Source organism: Bombina bombina, chromosome 7 (assembly GCF_027579735.1).
Source record: "Bombina bombina isolate aBomBom1 chromosome 7, aBomBom1.pri, whole genome shotgun sequence".
Lineage (NCBI taxonomy): Eukaryota > Metazoa > Chordata > Amphibia > Anura > Bombinatoridae > Bombina > Bombina bombina.
The window spans coordinates 474,251,092-474,274,547 of NC_069505.1; the positions used below are offsets into that span (position 1 = coordinate 474,251,092).

General features: G+C 39.1%; 1 protein-coding gene across 1 annotated transcript in view; it reads right to left on the reverse strand.

The window, feature by feature from the left end:
* LOC128636447 (zinc finger protein 484-like) overlaps window positions 1-23,456 on the reverse strand; it is a 130,104-nt gene that overhangs the window by 57,152 nt on the left and 49,496 nt on the right. The window contains exons 5-6 of the mRNA XM_053689461.1: window positions 11,062-11,169; window positions 9,673-10,155 (exon numbers count right to left, since the gene is read on the reverse strand). Of these exons, the coding sequence (XP_053545436.1) occupies window positions 9,673-10,155; window positions 11,062-11,169 (591 nt within the window). The remainder of the gene's footprint in view (window positions 1-9,672; window positions 10,156-11,061; window positions 11,170-23,456) is intronic.

Below are 23,456 nucleotides of genomic sequence, written 5' to 3' on the forward strand. Positions count from 1 at the left end.
TCTTTATTTGGTTTGCTGATAACCTAGAAAGATGAAATCTCCCTCGTGGAGGAGAAGTTTTGAAGTCCAGGAGATATCCCTGAGATATGATCTCCAACGCCCAGGGATCCTGGACATCTCTTGCCCAAGCCTGGGCGAAGAAAGAAAGTCTGCCCCCCACTAGATCCGTTTCCGGATAGGGGGCCCTCTCTTCATGCTGTCTTAGGGGCAGCAGCAGGTTTCTTGGCCTGCTTGCCCTTGTTCCAGGACTGGTTAACTTTCCAGCCCTGTCTGTAACGAGCAACAGCTCCTTCCTGTTTTGGAGCAGAGGAAGTTGATGCTGCTCCTGCCTTGAAGTTACGAAAGGCACGAAAATTAGACTGTTTGGCCTTTGATTTGGCCCTGTCCTGAGGTAGAGCATGGCCCTTACCTCCCGTAATGTCAGCTATAATTTCTTTCAAGCCGGGCCCGAATAAGGTCTGCCCTTTGAAAGGAATATTAAGCAATTTAGATTTAGAAGTCACGTTAGCTGACCAGGATTTAAGCCATAGCGCTCTGCGCGCTTGGATGGCGAATCCGGAGTTCTTAGCCGTAAGTTTGGTTAAATGTACGACGGCATCAGAAACAAATGCGTTAGCTAGCTTAAGTGCTTTAAGCTTGTTCATAATTTCATCCAATGGAGCTGTGCGAATGGCCTCTTCCAGAGACTCAAACCAGAATGCCGCTGCAGCAGTGACAGGCGCAATGCATGCAAGGGGCTGTAAGATAAAACCTTGTTGAACAAACATTTTCTTAAGGTAACCCTCTAATTTCTTATCCATTGGATCTGAAAAGGCACAACTATCCTCCACCGGGATAGTGGTACGCTTAGCTAAAGTAGAAACTGCTCCCTCCACCTTAGGGACCGTCTGCCATAAGTCTCGTGTGGTGGCGTCTATAGGAAACATTTTCCTAAATATGGGAGGAGGGGAAAAAGGCACACCAGGTCTATCCCACTCCTTGCTAATAATCTCTGTAAGCCTTTTAGGTATAGGAAACACGTCAGTACACACCGGTACCGCATAGTATCTATCCAACCTACATAATTTTTCTGGAATTGCAACCGTGTTACAATCATTCAGAGCCGCTAATACCTCCCCTAGCAATATGCGGAGGTTCTCAAGCTTAAATTTAAAATTATAAATCTCTGAATCCAGTCTCCCTGGATCAGATCCGTCACCCACAGAATGAAGCTCTCCGTCTTCATGTTCTGCAAACTGTGACGCAGTATCTGACATGGCTCTCACCTCATCCACGCGCTCTGTCCTTAACCCAGAGCTATCGCGCTTGCCTCTTAATTCTGGCAATTTAGATAATACTTCTGTCATAACAGTAGCCATGTCTTGCAAAGTGATTTGTAAGGGCCTCCCTGATGTACTTGGCGCCACAAAATCACGCACCTCCTGAGCGGGAGGCGAAGGTACTGACACGTGAGGAGAGTTAGTCGGCATAACTTCCCCCTCGTTGTCTGGAAATAATTTCTTTACATGTAAAGATTGACTTTTATTTAAAGTAACATCAATGCAATTAGTACACAAATTTCTATTGGGCTCCACATTGGTCTTTAAACATAGTGAACAAAGAGATTCATCTGAGTCAGACATGTTTAAACAGACTAGCAATGAGACTAGCAAGCTTGGAAATACTTTTCTAAATAAATTTACAAGCAATATAAAAAAACGCTACTGTGCCTTTAAGAAGCACAAAAAGCTGTCACAGTTGAAATAACAATGAACCAAAATAGTTATAGCAACCAATTTTTCACAGTAAATGTATTAAGTTAGCAAAGGATTGCACCCACCAGCAAATGGATGATTAACCCCTTAATACCCAAAAACGGATAACAATTTAATAATTAACGTTTTTAACACAGTCAAAACACACTGTCACAGGTCTGCTGTGACTGATTACCTCCCTCAAAATGAATTTTGAAGACCCCTGAGCTCTCTAGAGACGATCTGGATCATGGAGGATGAAGTAGACAGATTGTGACTGAATTTTTACTGCGCAAAAAAAGCGCTAAAATAGGCCCCTCCCACTCATATTACAACAGTGGGGAAGCTCAGATAACTGTTTCTATGCAGAAAACAAAGATGGCCATGTGGTAAAAATCATGCCCCAATAAGTTTTATCACCAAGTACCTCACAAAAAACGATTAACATGCCATTAAACGTTTTGAACATACATTTTAAAAGTTATGAAGTGTTATTAATAAGCCTGCTACCAGTCGCTTTTACTGCAGTTAAGGCTCATACATTATTTCAGTATTAACAGTATTTTCAGAGTCAATTCCATTCAGTGTACACACACTCATCAGCCTAATACCAGTCGCTATCACTGCATTTAAGGCTGAACTTGCGTTACATTGGTATCAGCAGTATTTTCTCAGTCAATTCCATTCCTCAGAAAAATAATTTACTGCACATACCTCGTTTGCAGGGGGGCCCTGCATGCTATTCCCCTTTTCTGAAGTTACCTCACTCCTCAGATGAGAACAGCCAGTGGATCTTAGTTACGTCTGCTAAGATCATAGAAAACGCAGGCAGATTCTTCTTCTAATGCTGCCTGAGAACAAACAGCACACTCCGGTGCCATTTAAAATAACAAACTTTTGATTGAAGAAATAAACTAAGTTAAAAAACACCACAGACCTCTCACAGCGACCTATCTTTAGTTAGGCTGCAAGAGAATGACTGAATATGACATGTGTGGGGAGGAGCTATATAGCAGCTCTGCTTGGGTGATCCTCTTGCAGCTTCCTGTTAGGAAGAGATATATTCCATAAGTAATAGATGACCCGTGGACTGACTACACTTAACAAGAGAAATCCACACCCACGATAACTTAGCTCCTCCTACCACTGGGTTTTTTCAATCATAAATTGATTCACTTCGCTTTATGTCCCATAACACCAAAGGCCTTAATTCCCCCTTTAAACACAGCCTGCTGACTTGCTCCCTTAAAGTGAATGTAAAGTCAACAGTATCACTTATCCTCATATTATCAAGGGCAATAAATCAGGAGGACTTTAATTCATCATTTTTTTCTATTTTCATTCAAAATCCAAATATATACTTTTTTTACCTAATTTTCGGAGCCGCAATTCCTCCGCCCGCCATTTTGTCCCTCATTTTCTAATTGATTGACAATTGTTTTTTCCAATCCGCTCCCCTACCCCGTGGCGTTCAACCCCTTTTGTAAAACGTCATGCGCTGCTTCTGCGCATGCATAAGTAAAAGAGGGATTCAGAAGCATAGTGCGTCCACGACACACGCATGCGCGCGTCCACGACACACGCATGCGCTAAACTACCAAATACAAATGTTTGCGTTTGGAATCGGGAACGCACGCGCAGATTAACACACAAAGTTCTGCACGCATGCGCAAATTAAGGACTCCGCGGGGACGCGCTTCAGAGGTACGTAATAGAGCGGGTGGGACCGCTCTATACATCACAGTCTGCAAATCAAGGAAGTGCCAGATGGGAGGAGTTAAACAAAACGGAGCTAAGTTTGGTGTTAAAAATATATTATTAATAATTTAAATTTTATTAAAAAAATATTGTGGTTTAAGTCAGCATGTGTTATTGTTGGAAAATTTACATTCACTTTAAATTTCATAGCCCGGATGTAGTATTCTTCCAGGAAACTCATTGGCAGTCAGATACTCCCCACAGACTCTACTCCCATACTTACACAACCATTGAGCACTCTCCATTCACCAAAAAGGCAAGGGAAACAGTCATTCTGATACATAAGAGACTGGCAGTTGAACAAATACATGTAATCAGAGTCCCTCAAGCTAGATACACAATTCTAGTTTGCAAACTATGTTCTCTATACATTAGTCTCAGTCTACTTACCCAATGCACATCAACCCACATACCTCAGGAAGGTTCTGCAGGCTGTGGAACAGTTTAGACAAGGTAGAGTTATCCTAGCAGGCGACTTTAACATGACATGGGACACTAAAATTGACAGGAAAACAACGACTCCCACTAAAAAGAACCCACAAGCTGAACTTTTATCTGTTAAATTCAGAACTGTTATGTCCCAATTTGGCTACTACGACGTTTGGAGATCTTTCCACCCAAAAGAGAGAGACTACACCTATTACTCCCATTCGCACATAACATACTCTAGACGGATCATATCTTTTGCCTAGCCGAAACCTTAGACTCAGTCAGAAGTACTCTTATCTTTATATTTCCCTGGTCAGATGATGACCAAGTTCTATACGATTTGCAATCCACTGACAGTCCCAGGCATAAGACTTCTTGGAGATTACCCCATAACATCTTGGCGGACATTCCTTTTAGGGAAGAGCTAAGACAAGACATTACTGAACTCATTCGACAAAATGACAATGCACAAACTAAAAATGATACACTTTGAGGTGCAATTAAGTCATAACACGATATATTATCCGCAAACAGGCCCGTCTGAAAAAGCTACCTGGACTCACCTTAGCACAGGCGCACTGCAAACTCAGAGCTCTTGAGTCCTCCAATTGCTCCACCATCCCAGAGCACACGATTACAAAAATTGCTGCCATCTGACCCCATATTAGCCAATTAGAATTACATAGATCACAACCAAATCTTGCTTAAACAAATATTCTACCACAAAAGCAACAAAGCAGGCACCATGTTAGCTAATAAACTGCGCCATAGAACCAGCACCTCCCACATTCACCAAATACACTAGGGACAAAAGACCATTTGGTTGCCATCGCAAATTGATGAGTTTTGCAGAATTCTACTCCACATTATACAACATAACAGAATGCCCAAACCCCACTCCACCTCACAATATCCGCAAATTCCAAAACACACTGAATATACCCACCCTCACAGTTGAGCAACAAGACACTTACCACCCCCTTTACTCTACTCAAAATTAGACAGATTGTAAAAAACCTGAAACCCTTTAAAGGATTACTTTCTGTTATAATTTTTAAGCTAAACAACTAACATATTAAAGTTAATAAACATTAATTAAAACCTACTGACCTATATTTTCTCCAAAACGAAGTTTCATAACGTTCTAAAAGTTATATCTTTTATTCGCCGATGATTTCACGTTATCCTGCCCACTATTTTCAGCACTGCATGTTCAAAATACTTAAACCAATAACTTTGTGTTTAAAGCGCCATTTTGAAACCTAGGTATCGTAAACGGATTGGTACAGAGCAAAGGATACCCACGGAGTGGGTTTGGAAAACAATTAAATTTGCAGACAAGATTTCTGATATACGGTAGAGATATGTTAATGAAATGCTATTGATAAAAAGCGTATTTGGGGTAGTTAATTAGTAACAGGCATAGAAAATATTTACTTACAGTTGCCCTTTAAGGCCCCTGGGCCAGATGGATTCCCTGCCCATTTTTACAAGACATATTCACAAGAACTCTCTCCTCTAATTCTTAGATTTTTTGATCTGGCACAAGAAGTAGGCTACTTTAAAAAGTAGGGTTTATCCATAATAGAGAAGGGCCAGATAATACCAGGCGCCTACTTAATATAATTTACGAGTCCACATGAATGAACAAGCCCTTTTCTGTTATCTCCTTAGATGCAGAGAAGGCCTTTGACCAAGTCAAATGGGCTTACCTTTGGGAAACCCAAGAGAAATTTCCTAAAGAAACTCTTCTCACCATCCAAGCTCTATATTCCACGCCAACAGCAAAAGTGAAGGGCTTGGGCTTTCAATCATCGCCACTAGCAATCTCAAACGGAACCAGACAGGGTTACCCCCTTGCTAACAAGAGTGTGATTTTTACACCTCTGTAGCACCGCACACAACTATAGGCAGCGTGGCTAATAAGAGTGTGATTATTACACCTCTGTAGCGCCACACACAACTATAGGCAGCGTGGGGACCAGGATAATAAGAGTGTGATTATTAAACCTCTGTTGCGCCACACACAACTATAGGCAGCGTGGCTAATAAGAGTGTGATTATTAAACCTCTGTTGCACGGCTCACAACTATAGGCAGCGTGGCTAATAAGAGTGTGATTATTACACCTCTATAGCGCTGCACACAACTACAGGCAGCATGGAGACCGGGCTAATAAGAGTGTTATTACACCTCTGTAGCGCCGCACACAACTATAGGCAGCGTGGGGACCAGGCTAATAAGAGTGCGATTATTACACCTCTGTAGCACTGCACACAACTATAAATGCGGGCTTTCAGCAGAGCGTACTTCAGGGCCAGTGTAGCAATACCTCTCTGTATTTTCAAAAACATTTGTGCATATATAGCTGTTCGGTCGCTTTGGGCACATATGTGCAGTCACAAATCTGCAGCTCTTGAGACTACCTAGGTATCATTTTCAACAAAGAATATCAAAAGAACAAAACACATGAGATAATAGAAGTAAATTGGAAAGTTGTTTAAAATTACACGCTTTACGTCCCTTTAATATTAATTTTCTGTTAATAAGCTTTTATTTTCAAGTAAAATGTTTCTCCCTTTTAGCTCTTCTATATGAATTTACTGATGAGGATAAAGAGCTGATTTCCCACAACCAGAACATTAAAATGCCTTTTCTCCCCTAATGTTTTGATGAGTAAGATTTGATTTGATTTCGTTACCAGGTCACAAGGCCGAAAGATCAGCAGGCAGATAAGCTCAGTACGAGATTCAAAAATCTCCCCTAAGTTTTCTCTAACAAGGTCACAAGACCGAAGGATCAGCTGGCGGACAAGCCCAGTGCGATAGTCAATAATCTCCCTTAAGGTATTATCGTAGAGACGTGTCCGAGACATTCTCACCCGTTTTAGATCACCAAAGACCATTATTGTATATCACAAATTGTTTGTAACAATCCCTCTCTTTAAGGATTTAGTTTTTTAAGATAATTATCCATGCACATATTTTACAACATCCTGTCTTTTGGGCTTTTATTGGTACTTTGAACCATAGCCGTTCACCTTTTAATTTAAATATGTGTGTTTGTATTTTAGGTGCCGGCATCCATATGTATGTATGTTAGATTTTAATTTATTAAATGTGTATATTGATACTTATATGTTTGTATCATGTTTCAGTATATAGCTGTGAGACACATACAGACCGCTGTTCTTGTTAGAGCGTTTTCCATTTTTTTTTCATCTCCATTTTCTATCACACGCTGAGAGATCTGTGTGATTTTTTGGGTTTTAGCTTTTGTCTGTTCCTATAGAGAGTTTTCCCACCCCTTCTATAACCTTATTAAAGGTACACTGAACCCAATTTTTTTATTTCATGATTCAGATAGAGCATAAATTTTTAAACAACTTTCTAATTTACTCATGTTATAAATTTTGCTTCGTTCTTTTGCTATCTTTATTTGAAAAGCTTAGCAGCCAGCCTGTTTTAGGTTCAGCACCATAGATAGTGCTTGCTTATTGGAGACTTACATTTACCCACCAATAAGCAAGCATAACCCAGGTTCTCAACCAAAAATGGGCCGACTCTTATGCATCACATTCCTGCTTTTTTAAATAAAGATCACAATAGAACGAAGAAAAATTGATAATAGGAGTAAATTAGAAAGTTGCTTAAAATTCCATGCTCTATCTGAATCATGAAAGAAAAAAAATTGGCTTTAGTGTCCCTTTAACCCCTTAGTGACCAGAGCACTTTTCCATTTTCTGTCCGTTTGGGACCAAGGCTATTTTTACATTTCTGCGGTGTTTGTGTTTAGCTGAAATTTTCCTCTTACTCATTTACTGTACCCACACATATTATATACCGTTTTTCTCGCCATTAAATGGACTTTCTAAAAATACCATTATTTTCATCATATCTTATCATTTACTATAAAAAAATTTATAAAATATGAGGAAAAATGGAAAAAAAACACACTTTTTCTAACTTTGAACCCCAAAATCTGTTACATATCTACAACCACCAAAAAACACCCATGCTAAATAGTTTCTTAATTTTGTCCTGAGTTTAGAAATACCCAATGTTTACATCTTCTTTGCTTTTTTTGTAACTTATAGGGCCATAAATACAAGTAGCACTTTGCTATTTTCAAACCATTTTTTTTTTCAAAATTAGAACTAGTTACATTGGGAGACTGATATCTTTCAGGAATCCCTGAATATCCATTGACATATATATATTTTTTTTTAGAAGACATCCCAAAGTATTGATCTAGGCCCATTTTGGTATATTTAATGCCACCATTTCACCGCCAAATGCGATCAAATACAAAAAATCGTTCACTTTTTCACAAACTTTCAGTTTCTCACTGAAATTATTTACAAACTGCTTGTGCAATTATGGCATAAATGGTTGTAAATTCTTCTCTGGGATCCCCTTTGTTCAGAAATAGCAGACATATATGGCTTTGGCATTGCTTTTTGGTAATTAGAAGGCCGCTAAATGCCACTGCGCACCACACGTGTATTATGCCCAGCAGTGAAGGGGTTAATTAGGGAGCATGTAAGGAGCTTTTTGGGGTATTTTTAGCTTTAGTGTAGTGTAGTAGACAACCCCAAGTATTGATCTAGGCCCATTTTGGTATATTTCATGCCACCATTTCACCGCCAAATGCGATCAAATTTTAGGTTTCTCACTGAAATCATTTACAAACAGCTTGTGCAATTATGGCACAAATGGTTGTAAATGCTTCTCTGGGATCCCCTTTGTTTAGAAATAGCAGACATATATGACTTTGGCGTTGCTTTTTGGTAATTAGAATGCTGCTAAATGGCGCTGCGCATCACACGTGTATTATGGCTAGCAGTGAAGGGGTTAATTAGGTAGCTTGTAGGGAGCTTGCAGGGTTAATTTTAGCTTTAGTGTAGAGATCAGCCTCCCACCTGAAACATCAGACCCCCTGATCCCTCCTAAACATCTCTCTTCCCTCCCCTACCCCACAAATGTCCCCGCCATCTTAAGTACTGGAAGAAACTGCCAGTACTAAAATAAAAGGAAAATTTGGGCTTTTTTGTGCATTCTTTTAGCATATTTACATATGCTTCTGTGTAGGATCCCCCTTAGCCCCCAACCTCACTGATCCCCCACCCAACAGCTCTCTAACCCTTCCCCTCTGACTTAATGTGCGCCATCTTGGGTACTGGCAGCTGTCTGCCAGTACCCATTTTAGTGAAAATATGTTTTTTTATTAAAAAAAAAAATGTCCCTTTTCTGTAGTGTAGCTTCCCCCCCCAATACCAACCCCCCACCCTTCCAGATTGCTTAGATGCTTTTTTAAAAAAATGTTTATTTAATTTTTTATTACACTTTTACGCCCGTGCTCGCCCCCGAAAGCTCCGCCCCCTCAACCTTACAGAGATCACCGATGGCCGCCCACCCGCCTCCCAAGTCGGCTCCCACCCACCAACGATACCGGCCATCGATGTCCGGTGCAGAGAGGGCCACAGAGTGGCTCTCTCTGCATCGGATGGCCAGAAAGTGTTATTGCAGGATGTCTCGATGTCGAGGCATCACTGCAATAACCGGAAAGCAGCTGGAAGCGAGCAGGATCGCTTCCAGCTGCTTTCCAGACTGAGAACGTGCAGGGTACGTCCTTGGTCGTTAACTGACATTTTTTAGAGGACGTACCCTGCACCTCGTCAGTCGTTAAGGGGTTAAGATTTGATTTCTGTGTAAAACTTTTCCCACAATCAAAACATGAAAATGGTTTCTCACCTGTGTGAATTTTCTGATGAGTAAGAAGATGTGATTTCTCAGCAAAACACTTTCTACATTTAGCACATGAAAATGCTTTCTCTTTTTGATGTTTAAGAAGAGTTGATTTTCTTGTAAAACCTTTCCCACACTCAGAACATGAAAATCCTTTCTCTCCTGTGTGACTTGTCAGATGAGAAACCAAATACGCTTTATCCGCAAAACACTTCCCACATTCAAAACATGAAAATTCTTTCTCTCCTGTATGAATCTTCTGATGTCTAATAAGATGGGATTTCTGAGTAAAACTTTTCCCGCAGTCAGAACATGAAAATGCTTTTTCTCCTGTATGAATTTTTTGATGTTTAATAAGATTTGATTTCCTGGTAAAACATTTCCCACATTCAGAACATACATTTTCCATGTGGCTTTTTTGGTTTTGAAGATTGAGAGAAGTATCAGCGCTCTGACTACGACTAGGAGAACCGCAGTTTGTGAAGCCACCTGTTGAAAATAAAATAAATACAAATAAAGTTAAGGACAAGAGTTTTGTTTTTTTATTAAAAAGAGGAAAGTAATCAGAATATCACACTAGAAGTTTCCACTCATTACATTTAGACTTGGATTTCAGTCAGCCCTACATAAATTATATCACAATTACATACAAATAACAGGTGAGTTTTCATCTGTGTTTTAATGAGAGCAGATGAGGGTTCTAAAAAGTCTTCCTCCCAGTAATAAAAACCTCTCTGTGCTTACTGGGGCAGGTGATCTGCATCGCTCAGACACATCAGACATAAACACTCACCTGTACCCTGTATCCCTCAGACACATCACACACATACACTCACATGTACCCTGTATCCCTCAGACACTTCACACACACATACACTCACCTGTACCCTGTATCCCTCAGACACATCACACACATACACTCATCTGTACCCTGTATCCCTCAGACACATCACACACACACTCACCTGTACCCTGTCTCTCTCAGACACATCCCACACGTGCACTCACCTGTACCCTGTATCCCTCAGACACATCACACACGTGCACTCACCTCTATCCTGTATCCCTCAGACATCACACACATACACTCACCTGTACCCTGTATCCCTCAGACACATCACACACGTGCACTCACCTCTACCCTGTATCCCTCAGACACATCACACACGTGCACTCACCTCTACCCTGTATCCCTCAGACACATCACACACATACACTCACCTGTACCCTGTAACCCTCAGACACATCACACACATATACAATCACATGTAACCTGTATCCCTCAGACACATCACACACATACACTCACCTGTACCCTGTATCCCTCATACACATCACACATATACACTCACCTGTACCCTGTATCCCTCAGATACATCAGACACGTGAACTCACCTTTACTGATATTGTCACAAATTTCCTGCTTCACAGCTTCCCGCTGACTTTCTATAGCCAGCTCAGTTGTTTGTTCAGCATTAAGTGTGACTTCAGTCTTAACATCACCTGCATAGATCATATAAATATGGTCACATTTTAGCTTATTATCGCAGAACAAGGAAATGGTAATATCTGAATAAGACACTTGTACACTCGCCTGTGCCCTGCGTTCCTCAAACCAGTCACAAGCATACATTCACGTGTGCCTTGTATCCATCAGACAATGAATATGCGAACATTCACCTGTGTTTTGCATCCCTCAGACACATCACAAGTACACTCACAAGTGCCCTGTGTCCTTCAGATAGATGACACGCATACACTTTCTGTGCCCTGAATCGCTCAGGCATGTCACTAACTTCCTTTTGCCTTCACACATGTACAATCACCTGTGTCCTGCATCACTTAGACACGTCATAAGTACACTCACCTGTGCCCTGCATCCCTTAGACACGTCACAAATACACTCACCTGTGCCCCGCGTCCATTAGACACGTCACAAGTACACTCACCTGTGCTTTGCATCCCTTAGATACGTCACAAGTACACTCACCTGTGCCCCGCGTCCATTAGACACGTCACAAGTACACTCACCTGTGCCCCGCGTCCATTAGACACATCGCAAATATACAATCACAAGTATTAAAGGGAGGTGAAATCCACACTCTTTCTTTAATGATTCAGATACAGCAAACCATTTTTTTTTTTTTTTAAATCTTTATTTTCGTATCAGCAATCGTGTTACAACAACATAGTTTCGGTAACAATTACAAGTCTGTATTTAGGTCAAAATATAATGAGAACCTCTTCTCCTCTAGACTCTGGAGAGGGATCCTGTGCAATAAATAAGTAATTCTTTCAAAATACGGTTGCTGATTTATTTTATATTTTTTTTGAGTTGTATAACATATTGTCCACCTTAACCCGACAAAAACAAAAAGCTAAAGCAAAACAAATCAAAACAAAACAAAACTAACCAACAGCAAAAAAAAAAAAAAAAAAAAAAAAAGGGGGTGGGAAAAAATAGGAAAGATTTTAAAGGGAAAGGGAGAAAAAAATTCCGAAGGATGAGGAATGTTCCTTACCTCTCTCACGTCTTCTCCCCTACCATATTCCCAGCTGTACCAGCTCAGTGTGTCTAAATGGAAAAATTATATTATCTATTTCATTTGCTGGAAAGCTTTTAATGAGTTTTGACCATTTATTGAAAAATGCTTTTATGTCCTTCTCATTATTCATACTAACATCTCTTTGTTCTAAAATACATTGCTTTTTAAGGCAATTTTTCACTTCTATTAATGCTGGGGTTTTATGGTTTTTCCAGTTTTTTACAATTAAGTATCTAGCTGCTAATATTGTTAGTATCAGCAATTTTTCCTGAGGGTGTTGTCCTTCGCTCTGATTTAGGCAAAACACTATTAGCATTGGTGTAAGATCCAGAGGGGAAAATCCCAGTGTGACGTTAAGCCAGTATTGGATTTTTAGCCAAAATTGGCTAATTTTTGGGCAATTCCAGAACATATGTTTAAAGTCAGCTGCTATAATTGAGCATTTCGGGCATTTATAGAAATTCAAGTTATATAATTTGTGACCCTTTTCCGGAGTAAAATATGCTTTATGTAGTATTTTTAAATGTGCTTCTCTCCAGGTTGCGGAGAGTGTGGCCTGTTGAACTTTGTTTATAGATCTTTGGATGACCTGTGAGTCTATATTACAAGGGAAATTTAGACTGTTCCACTCAGAGGCCACCTGTTCCAGTATAGGTAATCCTTTAGATCCATTTAAGGCGAGGTAGCAATAGGTGATTGCGGTATGGCCAGCTCTAGTGAGTATTAGCCAGTTTTCCAGTTTACCCCAGCTCCAGTTCCAACCCACTTCTCTTATCAAATCCGAGGTGTAATGTCTTAGTTGAAGATATGCAAAGAATTGGTTGTTCGGTATCTTAAATTCATTCTTTATTTCGTCAAATGATTTTATACATTTTCCATCTAAATTAAGAATTTGTTGGACTGTTTTTAGGTTTAATTCATGCCATTTGGCAAAAACTGTCGAGTTCATCCCTGGGAGGAATTCGGGATTCCCCTTTATTGGGAGATACTTTGAAGCTTTACTATTAATTTTCAATCGATTAGCAATCTTCCACCATGCTTTAATGGGGTTAAAGATAGTTTTATATTTCTTAATTACATTGGGTAATGCTTTTGGTAAGCAGTGAGTTAAGCCTATTGGGTGGAAGGGAAAGCATATGCTTTCGTCCAACAAATTGTTGGTTACATAATTTTTAGTGCATATCCAATCTGTTATTGTTCGCGCAAGAAATGCTAAGTTATAAGATCTTATGTCTGGGAGGGCCAATCCTCCATATTCTCTTCCCACTGAGAGCTTAGATAATGCTATCCTTGATCTCTTGCCTTGCCATAGAAAGTTTCTAACTGCCGAGTTTAATGAGCGGATATCTTTTTCAAACATAAATAAGGAGGTATTTTGTAAAACGTACAAAAGTTTAGGGAGGAGAACCATTTTGTAAAGTGCGATTCTCCCTGAGAGAGAGATTGGTAGGTTAGTCCACGTTTTCAGCTTCTCAAATATAGTTGATAGAGTTACAGTTATATTAAGTTTATATAGGTCCGCCCCGTTAACTGGAATATTAATACCTAAATATTTAAACGATGTAGTTACTTCCTTAAAAGGACAGTCACTGATTGAGTCTGACTTTTTTCTGAGCCAATAGATTTCTGATTTTGATGCATTTATTTTGTAACCTGAGAAGGTACCATAACTAGCTATTATATGTAAAAGTTTGGGAATATTAATCGTTGTGTTCGCAATATAGAGAAGAATATCGTCAGCATAAAGTGCAATTTTTAATTCATAATCAGATATTCTAACTCCCTGTAAAGACTGCCTAATCTTAATTGCCAGAGGTTCTATGGCTATGTCAAACAAGAGGGGGGAAAGTGGGCACCCCTGCCTCGTACCCTTTTGTATATCGATATCTGTAGATGTAAGGTTGTTAACTATTAAATTTGTTTTAGATCTTTTGTAAAGATTTTCTATGAATTCCCGGAACTTACCTAAAAAAACGAATTTATCCAATGATGTGAAAATGTGAGTGAAGAGAACCGAATCGAAGGCTTTTTCTGCATCAATTGCCACTATGGCGAGGTCAGGTGCACCCATATCTCCCCCCTCTCTGTCTAACCTTTGAGAAAAGTGTTCGGATATCACCAGCGCTTCTCTAATTTTTGAAGTAGAATTTCGGTTCTTCAAGAAACCTGCTTGGTCTCTGTGAATTATATGTGTTAAGCTATTTTGAAGTCTTTCAGCTAATATTGAGGTCAAGATTTTATACTCTGAGTTTAGGAGTGCTATAGGGCGGTATGACTCCCTTTGGGTTGGGTCTTTACCTGGTTTCAAGATTAGCGTTGTAAATGAGGCTGAGAAGGACACTGGGACCGGGTTACCATTAATGTAAAAATTATTATACATACTAGATAAATATGGGGCTACCTCCGGGGCTAAGATCTTATAAGCCTCATTAGGCAGTCCGTCAGGGCCTGCAGCTTTATTGAGTGACAATCTTGCTATCGTTTTATTTACCTCCTCCACCGAAATTGGTTTATTTAAAGTGGTTATTATTTCCTCTGGGACTGTAGGATAAATTAGATTGCTCCAGAAATCTGTGGATTGTTTACTGTCAGCCAATTTTAATGAGTAAATATCTCTGTAATAATTTGTGAAACTCCTCAAAATTTCCTCTGAATTTGTGTGTATCTGACCTTCCTGTTGTATTCTGTCTATCCTAAATGGCTTTTTTTCTCCTTTTACTAGATTGGCAAGTAATTTGCCTGATTTGTTGCCAAAACGGTACATTTTAGCACTAAATTTGAGGTCTTTTTGAGTTTCCTTGAGAAGTATTAGCGCGTCTCTTTCTTTTTTAGCTTTAATGTATTTGGCCCAGTTAAAAGATGATTTTGTTAAGAGGAACCTATTGTATGAGTTTGTCACAAAATGGGTGGCTTCTTTCTCCCTTTTTCCTAGTATCTTAGTTAACTTAGCAGCGTAAGCTGTTATTTCCCCTCTAATTACTGCTTTTGCAGCTCCCCAGAAGATATCTGGTCTTTCTATATATTCAATGTTAAATTGTACATATTCCTTAAACTTTTCTTTTAAAAACTTTTTAAATTTCAGATCATTTACCAGATAATACGGAAACCTAAATCTCCTTGGGACATCTCTTAGGGGCTCTAGTTGAAATTCGAGTGATATTGGGGCGTGATCTGAAATGACTATTGGGGTGATTGCTGCTTTTATGTTTCTAGGGCAAAGTTTCTCATCTATTAAAAAAAGATCTATTCTAGAGAGCGTTTTATGCGCTCTAGAAAGACAGGTGTATTCCCGTTGATCGGGGTTATGTACCCTCCATATGTCTCTTACCATTAAATTCTGGTATATATTCTTAAATATCTTTGTTTCTAATTTGTCCTTTTTATTTTTAAGTTGTTTACTGTTAAATCTCTTTCTGTCTAGCGGTGACTGTGGGGCCATGTTGAAGTCTCCCCCCATTATCAGGAACCCCTCTGAGTGTAACAGCACCGTAGATTGAATTAAAATCCAAAAATCATAATCGAGCTCGTTAGGCGCATATATATTAAGCAATGTGTATACTTGTTTGAAAATTCGTGTTTTCACCATTAGAAATCTCCCCTCTGGATCGCTCCTTGTCTGTAGTATCTCTGCCTCTATTCTCTTACCAAACAATATTGCAACTCCCCTCTTTCTCCCAATACTGGGTGAGGCTACTACCTCCTTAACCCAGGAACCCTTGAGTTTCATAGTTTCTTCCATGCCCAAGTGCGTTTCCTGCAGAAACACTATATCAGCTTGCATCTTGCGCGTGTGAGAGACAATAGCTTTCCTTTTAATAGGAGTTGTTATTCCTCCTGTATTCCATGACACTATTTTAAAATTTCTGGAGCAGTTAATCATCTAGTTTGGGTGCCTGGTGAACTTTTTGATATGAGAGGAAGGAGAGACACGAGATGGGGAGAGCAAGGGACACGGGCGGGGGAGACGTGAGAGGGAGAAAAAAAAAAAAAAAAAAAAATAAAATAAAATGATGGGGAGTTTGAAACTCAATTTTATGAAAGGGGAGAGGAACCTGTCCTCTCTTTTCCCTTTTGTTGTATTCCCCCCTAGCTTCAGATAGGTCGCTCGCCATTAAATGCAAGTATGTCATAGAAAAAATAATATACTTTAAAAAAGGGAAACATAAATTTCTATTGCGTGTTTACTACTAAATTCCCCTATATAGGGGGGTGTTCAACTTGCTTTTCCTAGTTCAGCTAATAGATTCTCAGCATCCTTTACATTATCCACTATGTATGTACTCTCAGGAGTGAAAACTTTAAGTTTGGCCGGGTAGATGATCATTGCCCTATAACCCTTATGGATTAGCTTTGTACAGAGGGGTGCTAGCTCTCTTCTTCTCAGAGATGTCTCGGCCGAAAAGTCTTGAAACATGTAAATTTTAGCTCCCTCTATAATAATAGGTTGTTTCTTCCTGTATTGTTGCATCATGTTAATTTTATCTAGATAATTCAGGAAGCGTACTATCACTGGCCTGGGTCTGGTGTCCGAGTTATTATCTGCCTGAGGTGGGCCAATTCTATGGGCCCTTTCTATTATTATCTGTGAATCCTTTATATCAAGAGTTAGAGCTAAGGTGTTAGTTATGAATAAAGATAAATTTTCAAATTTCTTTCCTTCCGGAATTCCTATTATCCTAATGTTATTCCTCCTAGATCTATTTTCAGCGTCTTCTAATCTAATCTGCATTTTTTGTATTTTAATTTCTGTTTCTTTTATTCTTGCCTCATGTTCAATTGAGAGATCCTCCAAATCTGATACCCTTTGCTCTGCCTCTTGCAGCCTACTTGAGAACTGTCTGACTTCTTGAGACAACATGGCAATATCTTGTTTTATTTCAGATCTTAGATCTTCAAATTTGGGCGTCAGGGCTTCTGAAATATTATGGACCAAACTTTGCATACTAAACATCTCATTTATTGGATTTAAATTTGGTGCTAGGTGTGCCTCAGCAGTATTTTCTACAGCTCCTTTAGATTTTTTATCTCTAGGTCTACCTGCCATTCTTGGGGGAGAGGGTTTGTGGGGTGTGTTGAGGAATTTGTCCATGTGCTTAATGTGCATATAAAAAAAAAAGGGGGGAGACTTCAGAGAAGAGAAAGAAAAAAAAGACAAAAGAAAAAGAAGGGGTGTGGGGGGGGAAAGGGGGAAAGAGAAAAAAGAAGAAAAAAAAGAAACCAAGGGAGAGTGCGCTAACCAATTGAGGAATTTCCTCTCTCTCCTCCTCTTTTCCTTACGGTGTGTGCAAGTGAGAATGGAAACTAAGTGATAGTACGATGTACTGTTTATTACACTGCGGTGCAATATCTCAATCGTTACAGCAAACCATTTTATATAACTTTCCAATTTACTTCCATTATCAAGTTTGCTCCATTCTCTTGGTTTCCTTTCTTGAAGAAGCAGCATTGCACTACTGGTAGCTAGCTGAGCCAATGACAAGAGGAATATATGTGCAGCCACCAACCAGCAGTTAGCTAGTAGTGCTAAGCTGCCCCTGAGCATACCTAGGTATACTTTTGAATAATGTTATTTATACATGCTTCAGCACTCCTCTTGATCCAAGCCATACATTTATTTCAAGGTCATCCACAAGGCAAAAATATTTAAAAAAATTGGCTTTAGTATCCCTTAAATATCTTTCATAATTCAGGCAGAGAATGTAAATTTAAGCAACTTTATAATTTACTCCTGTGACAACCAGGGCTAACCAACTTGTCACTTGTTTGGCACCGAAAGGGTTATCAGACCCCTTCTACTGTCACTAATCGGTCACAATCTAGCCACGCCAGACAAGCTTGTGACGTAGTTCAGTGGGTGCAAGGGTTAACAACACTCTAGTCTAGTCTGTACTAGACATAAAAAGAATGCCCAAAACTCCCCTTTAATGCCACCCACACTAAACTAAAAATGATATCTAGCTGCCACCACTTAAGATTATATGATATGGGAAATCTTAAGGAAACCCCAGATTTACACATTAACTCTCACAATACAATTTAGCAAGAAATAACCTACTATACCGTCTTATAACTTCCAGTCTCTTTCAAACTTAATAAATGAAGGTTTATTATGCGAAAAATCAGCACAATGCATTAATAATAAAAAGATGTTAAATAGAATTACACAAGCAATTAATAAAAATGAGAAAAAGCAGAACCCTTACTTCACTAGTCTTGGTATCTGTGCCAGGGAGATTGGCAGGAAAAGATAGTCACTTACACTGCAGCAAAACAGGCTCCCAAAAGAATGACAGAAGACCCTACATTTTTTCAATAGATCAGGTTGCCTGACCTCACCCCCTTAGCAGAGGCTGGCTGGGAAACCCCCTATCTTTTACAACAGTCAATAAACTTTAAGTACCTTTGGTTGACATCAGGGAACACATCATTTTCTGCTAGATACAACCATTTTCATATAGACAGAAAGGCAATCTCTTATTTACATTGTGAGAATCTGTTTGATACCAAATATGACATGGTTGCCATATTTCCCTTCATCTAATTTCATAACATGTTTTAAACACATATCTACATGGTACTCGTGTCCCATGAAGCACTGCTCTGTGTCTCTAAAACGGACACTTTTACTGCCTGAATGCACCAATGCCTATATGATAACATTTAGTCAAGTGGGACTTAGAAACTATTTATTAGGGGTTCTAGCACATCAAATACAAATCATATGCTTACCTAACACAGCACACAGTTCTTCTTAAAAAACAAACAACCGTTTTTAGCTCACAAGCTAAAGAGACTTAACCCCTTGGCAGCTAAATCATGAGGTATTCGTGACAACTCCTATTATCTTTTTTTTCTTCGTTCTGATGCTATCTTTATTTGAAAAAGCAGAAATCTAAGCTTAGTAACCGCCCATTTTTGGTTCAGCAGCTGGGTAGAGCTTGATGATTGGTGTAAATAGTGTATCCAGGCGCCAACAATGGAGGCTAAGGTTAAAAGTATTTATTAATATTCGTGACAAATTCTTATAGTCTCTAATGATAATTAAAAACGGTAACAATAGTTTAGGACAATAAAATCTAGCAGAAAAGCATGGATCCACGCTAAAATTACGCTAAAATGACATAAAAACAATAAACCAAGGGCTCCATGTACTAAGCCGTCAATTCATCCGTCATTGTAGACGCGGATAAACTCGCCGTTACTCGCCGCGGGCGAAATGGTGTCCGCTGTCGCTATGTACTAATATTCCCCCAATAAATAGACAAGTCTAGCCCGCCGCGAGCAGTTGCGGATTGTTGATAAATTTGACGCCTCGCTCGCCGCGACTAAGCTGATGGTACTTAACTTTTAGTTGAATTGTCTGGCCAATTATTAACACGTGACATGCAAGGTGTCACGAACATCATAGTAGTCGCGGGAATAGAATTTTGCTCCTATAAAAGTTCAACTTATCTAAACAACTTTATTATTGTTCAAAATTTTTTGAAGAGTGATAACAGAGCGTTATTTTTGTAATATTTATTTACAATTTGGATATGGCTTCATCTGGATCTGATAATATATAAATATTAATATAAAAATAATTATAAAGATTGACAACTAACAATACAAATTTAAATAGATTACTCTTTAATTACAGTCGACAAATTGGGCGCAATTTATGTACATGGAAATGAGAGACAAATTAGACGCCAGTTATGCTGTAAGTACAATGCTGATATTACTGCCTTTTATATATGTCTAGACTGGCGTCTAGATTGACTTTCCTATTGTTTTGTACCTTGCCCGCCACCTAAAAGGTGGCGAGGCAAAAATAGCGAGGTGGGAGCGGAAATTGTAGCGAGCGGACAAATAGATTTTTTAGTACATTCGTTTTTTGGCGAGTTGGTGGTCAAATGTGTCTAATTACAGTGAAAAATGGAGCAGTAGCGAGGTTTGGCGGATAAGTACGCTCGCAATTTTAAAGATGCGAGTTTTAACACAATTGACGGCTTTGTACATATCAGTTTGCGAGTTTTGACGCGAGATTTGTTGCGGGTAGCTCGCTGACTGCTTAGTACATGGAGCCCCTAGACTGTTACAGGGTTGGTTATAAAAAATTATAACAATGGTATATTGTGCAGAGTTGGTGCAATGGTGTGTGTGAGAGTGACCGCTCCACACTGTGTGAATACAAGAAAGTCCAGGTGGTGGTGGAAGTGGTTGATATAAATAAAAAAGTCAATCTTGTGGAATAAAAATTATGTGTAACTTAAAAAATTAATTTAAAAAGTCACTCCTGTGAGAACAAAGGTTCACTCCTGTGTGAAAAAATGGCTCACTCCTGTTTGAAAAAATGGATATCAATCCTGTGACCCAATAGTGTCCAATACTTGCTGTGCATTGTTATTTTTGTCCCTTTGGTGTTGTGTTCCAGAAAAAAATGTGACATATGTTGCAAGTTGTAGAAAAGTAAATGGTGGAAGCAAAAAAGGTGCGTAAAGAAAAAATATATGCAGGAAAAATATGTGAAAAAAATGCCCTTGGAGACTGGGCTCCAGAGAGGACTAAACAAGAAACAAGGAATAACAAACAGGTGCTGCCAAATGAAAACCTGTGGAAAAGAAAATAAACACAATGTGTAGAAACTTCTCAAATATACCCTCCTAATGAAATAAGGCTTACCAGGTCTACGCGTTTCTTCCTAGGCCTAGGCCTTTATCAATAATTTTTATTCCACAAGATTGACTTTTTTATTTATATCAACCACTTCCACCACCACCTGGACTTTCTTGTATTCACAGTGTGGAGCGGTCGCTCTCACACACACCATTGCACCAACTCTGCACAATATACCATTGTTATAAATTTTTATAACCAACCCTGTAACAGTCCAGGTTTATTGTTTTTATGTCATTTTAGCGTAATTTTAGCTTGGATCCATGCTTTTCTGCTAGATTTTATTGTCCTAAACTATTGTTACCATTTTTAATTATCATTAGAGACTATAAGAATTTGTCACGGATATTAATAAATACTTTTAACCTTAGCCTCCATTGTTGGCGCCTGGATACACTATTTACACTTGATTCTCTTAGGTGGTAGCTAGGTACCACCGCTCCGGGCATACAAGGTTTAGTGGGCGCTGGGATACACCTACGCTTGATGATTGGTGTCTAAATGTAGCGCTACCCAGGTTCTGAACCAAAAATGGGCGGCTACTAAGCTTAGATTCCTGCTTTTTCAAATAAAGATAGCAAAAGAATGAAGAAAAAATTATAATAGGAGTAAATTAGAAAGTTGCTTACATTTGCTGCTCTATCTGAATCATTAAAGACAAAACTTGGGTTTAGTATCCCTTTAAATGTTACTTTTTGACACTTAATATTCTGTAAAGCTAAAAAAAAAAAAGTTGGCCACGTTAAGATTCTCTGGTAAACCTTTTTACCATCCACTTGTCATACCAGATTGTGCTCTGTACTAGGGATAACACATCCTGCGATATTGTATGCGCTCTATTTGTAATATAACCCTAAATGTATAGGAATGGGGCATCCATGACAGGCAAATTCTAAACAAAAATATCAGTAATATAAATAATCATATAAACCTGAGCTACACACTAACCTCTATCTGCTGTGTAACCATCTGATAAATATAACTTATTTACATGACACATAATGATATAAACCTGAGTCTCACTGTGTCTGTGGGTAACCATCTGATAAATATAACTTATTTACATGCAACAACATGTCACATCAGATAATCTCCCCTTTACTTAATAAGCGCTTATCACCTGTAGCCGTATTTATAGGAACTTCATCCTCCTCAGTCTTCACCTGATCATACACATTCGGTTCTAATCCATGCTCAACCGCTGAGTCATCTGATGGTGTCACATCCATACGGCCTGTACAGTGAGAATACACGTATATATGTAAGTTGTAGTGCTGGAATGCATCAATCTCTCTCTCCTTATCTATACTATAATTGCGTTTGTAATGTCCGTCGCCATCGGCAGTTGCGCACGCATCCTCAAAGAAATGTTGGCAGCACGAGGTGGGTTTTTTCACCACCCTACCATTTTCGGAATCCACCTGGATGCAGCGAAGGTAAACTGAGCATTACAAAAAAAAAAATGTGCGGGCAGTTAGGTGGGTTTTTTTCATACTTATTGTGGGCAAACTGCCCGTACGATGTATTAAGAAAAAACAACAACTGCCTAATAAAATTAACACCTAAATCCGCAAACCCCAACATCGCAAACTACCCAATACATCTATTAACCCCTAAACCGCCAACCCCCCAAAGCATTAAACCTAATTTTCCTATTAACTCCTACACCGCCAACCCCCACAATGCAAAAACTAATTTAATGACTAAGCCCCCTACCCCCCCTAAATTAAAAATAAACTACATTACAAAAAAATACAAAACAAAATTACATTAGATTAAATCGAATTACAGAAAATAAAAAAGGCTAACATTACAAAAAATATTAAACACATTATCCAAAATAAAAAAAATTAAACCTAATCCCTATGAAAATAAAAAATCCCCCCAAAATAAAAACACCCCCTAATCTAATGCTAAACTACCAATAGCCCTTAAAAGTACTTTTTGTAGGGCATTGCCCTAAGTTAAACAGCTCTTTTACATTAAAAATAAACAAAGTCCCCCCTAACAGTAAAACCCCACCAAACCCCCCCAAAATAAAAAAAATATAACACTAATAAACCTAATCTACTGATTGCCCTAAAAAGGGAATTTGTTTGGGCATTGCCCTTAAAAGGGCATTCAGTTCTTTTTCACTGCCCTTAAAAGGGCATTCAGCTCTTTTGAGATTTGCCCAAAAAAAAAAACTAATCTAAAAAAAATAACCCCCCCACAAAAAAACTAAAAAACTAACAATAAAGCCCCAAATAGGTACTCATGGTTTCAGAAGTCCGCCGGAAAAGGTCTTCTTGCAGGTGGGTCCATCATCTTCATCCACAGCGAAGGCGGCGCGGAGCGGAAGTCCGGAGCCGTCTTCCCAGAAGTGGTGATCCTTGGTGGCAGTCATCGACGGCGGAGGCGCTCCTCGGCGGAGGCGTGGACGTTCCTCTTCATGCGATCGTCGGCTGCACACTGAAGAAAGAATTCAAGGTACCCCATATTTATTGGGGTACCTTGAATTCCTATTGGCTGAAATTTTCAAAATCAGCCAATAGAATGAGAGCTACTAAAATCTTATTAGCTGATTTGAACAGCCAATAGGATTTT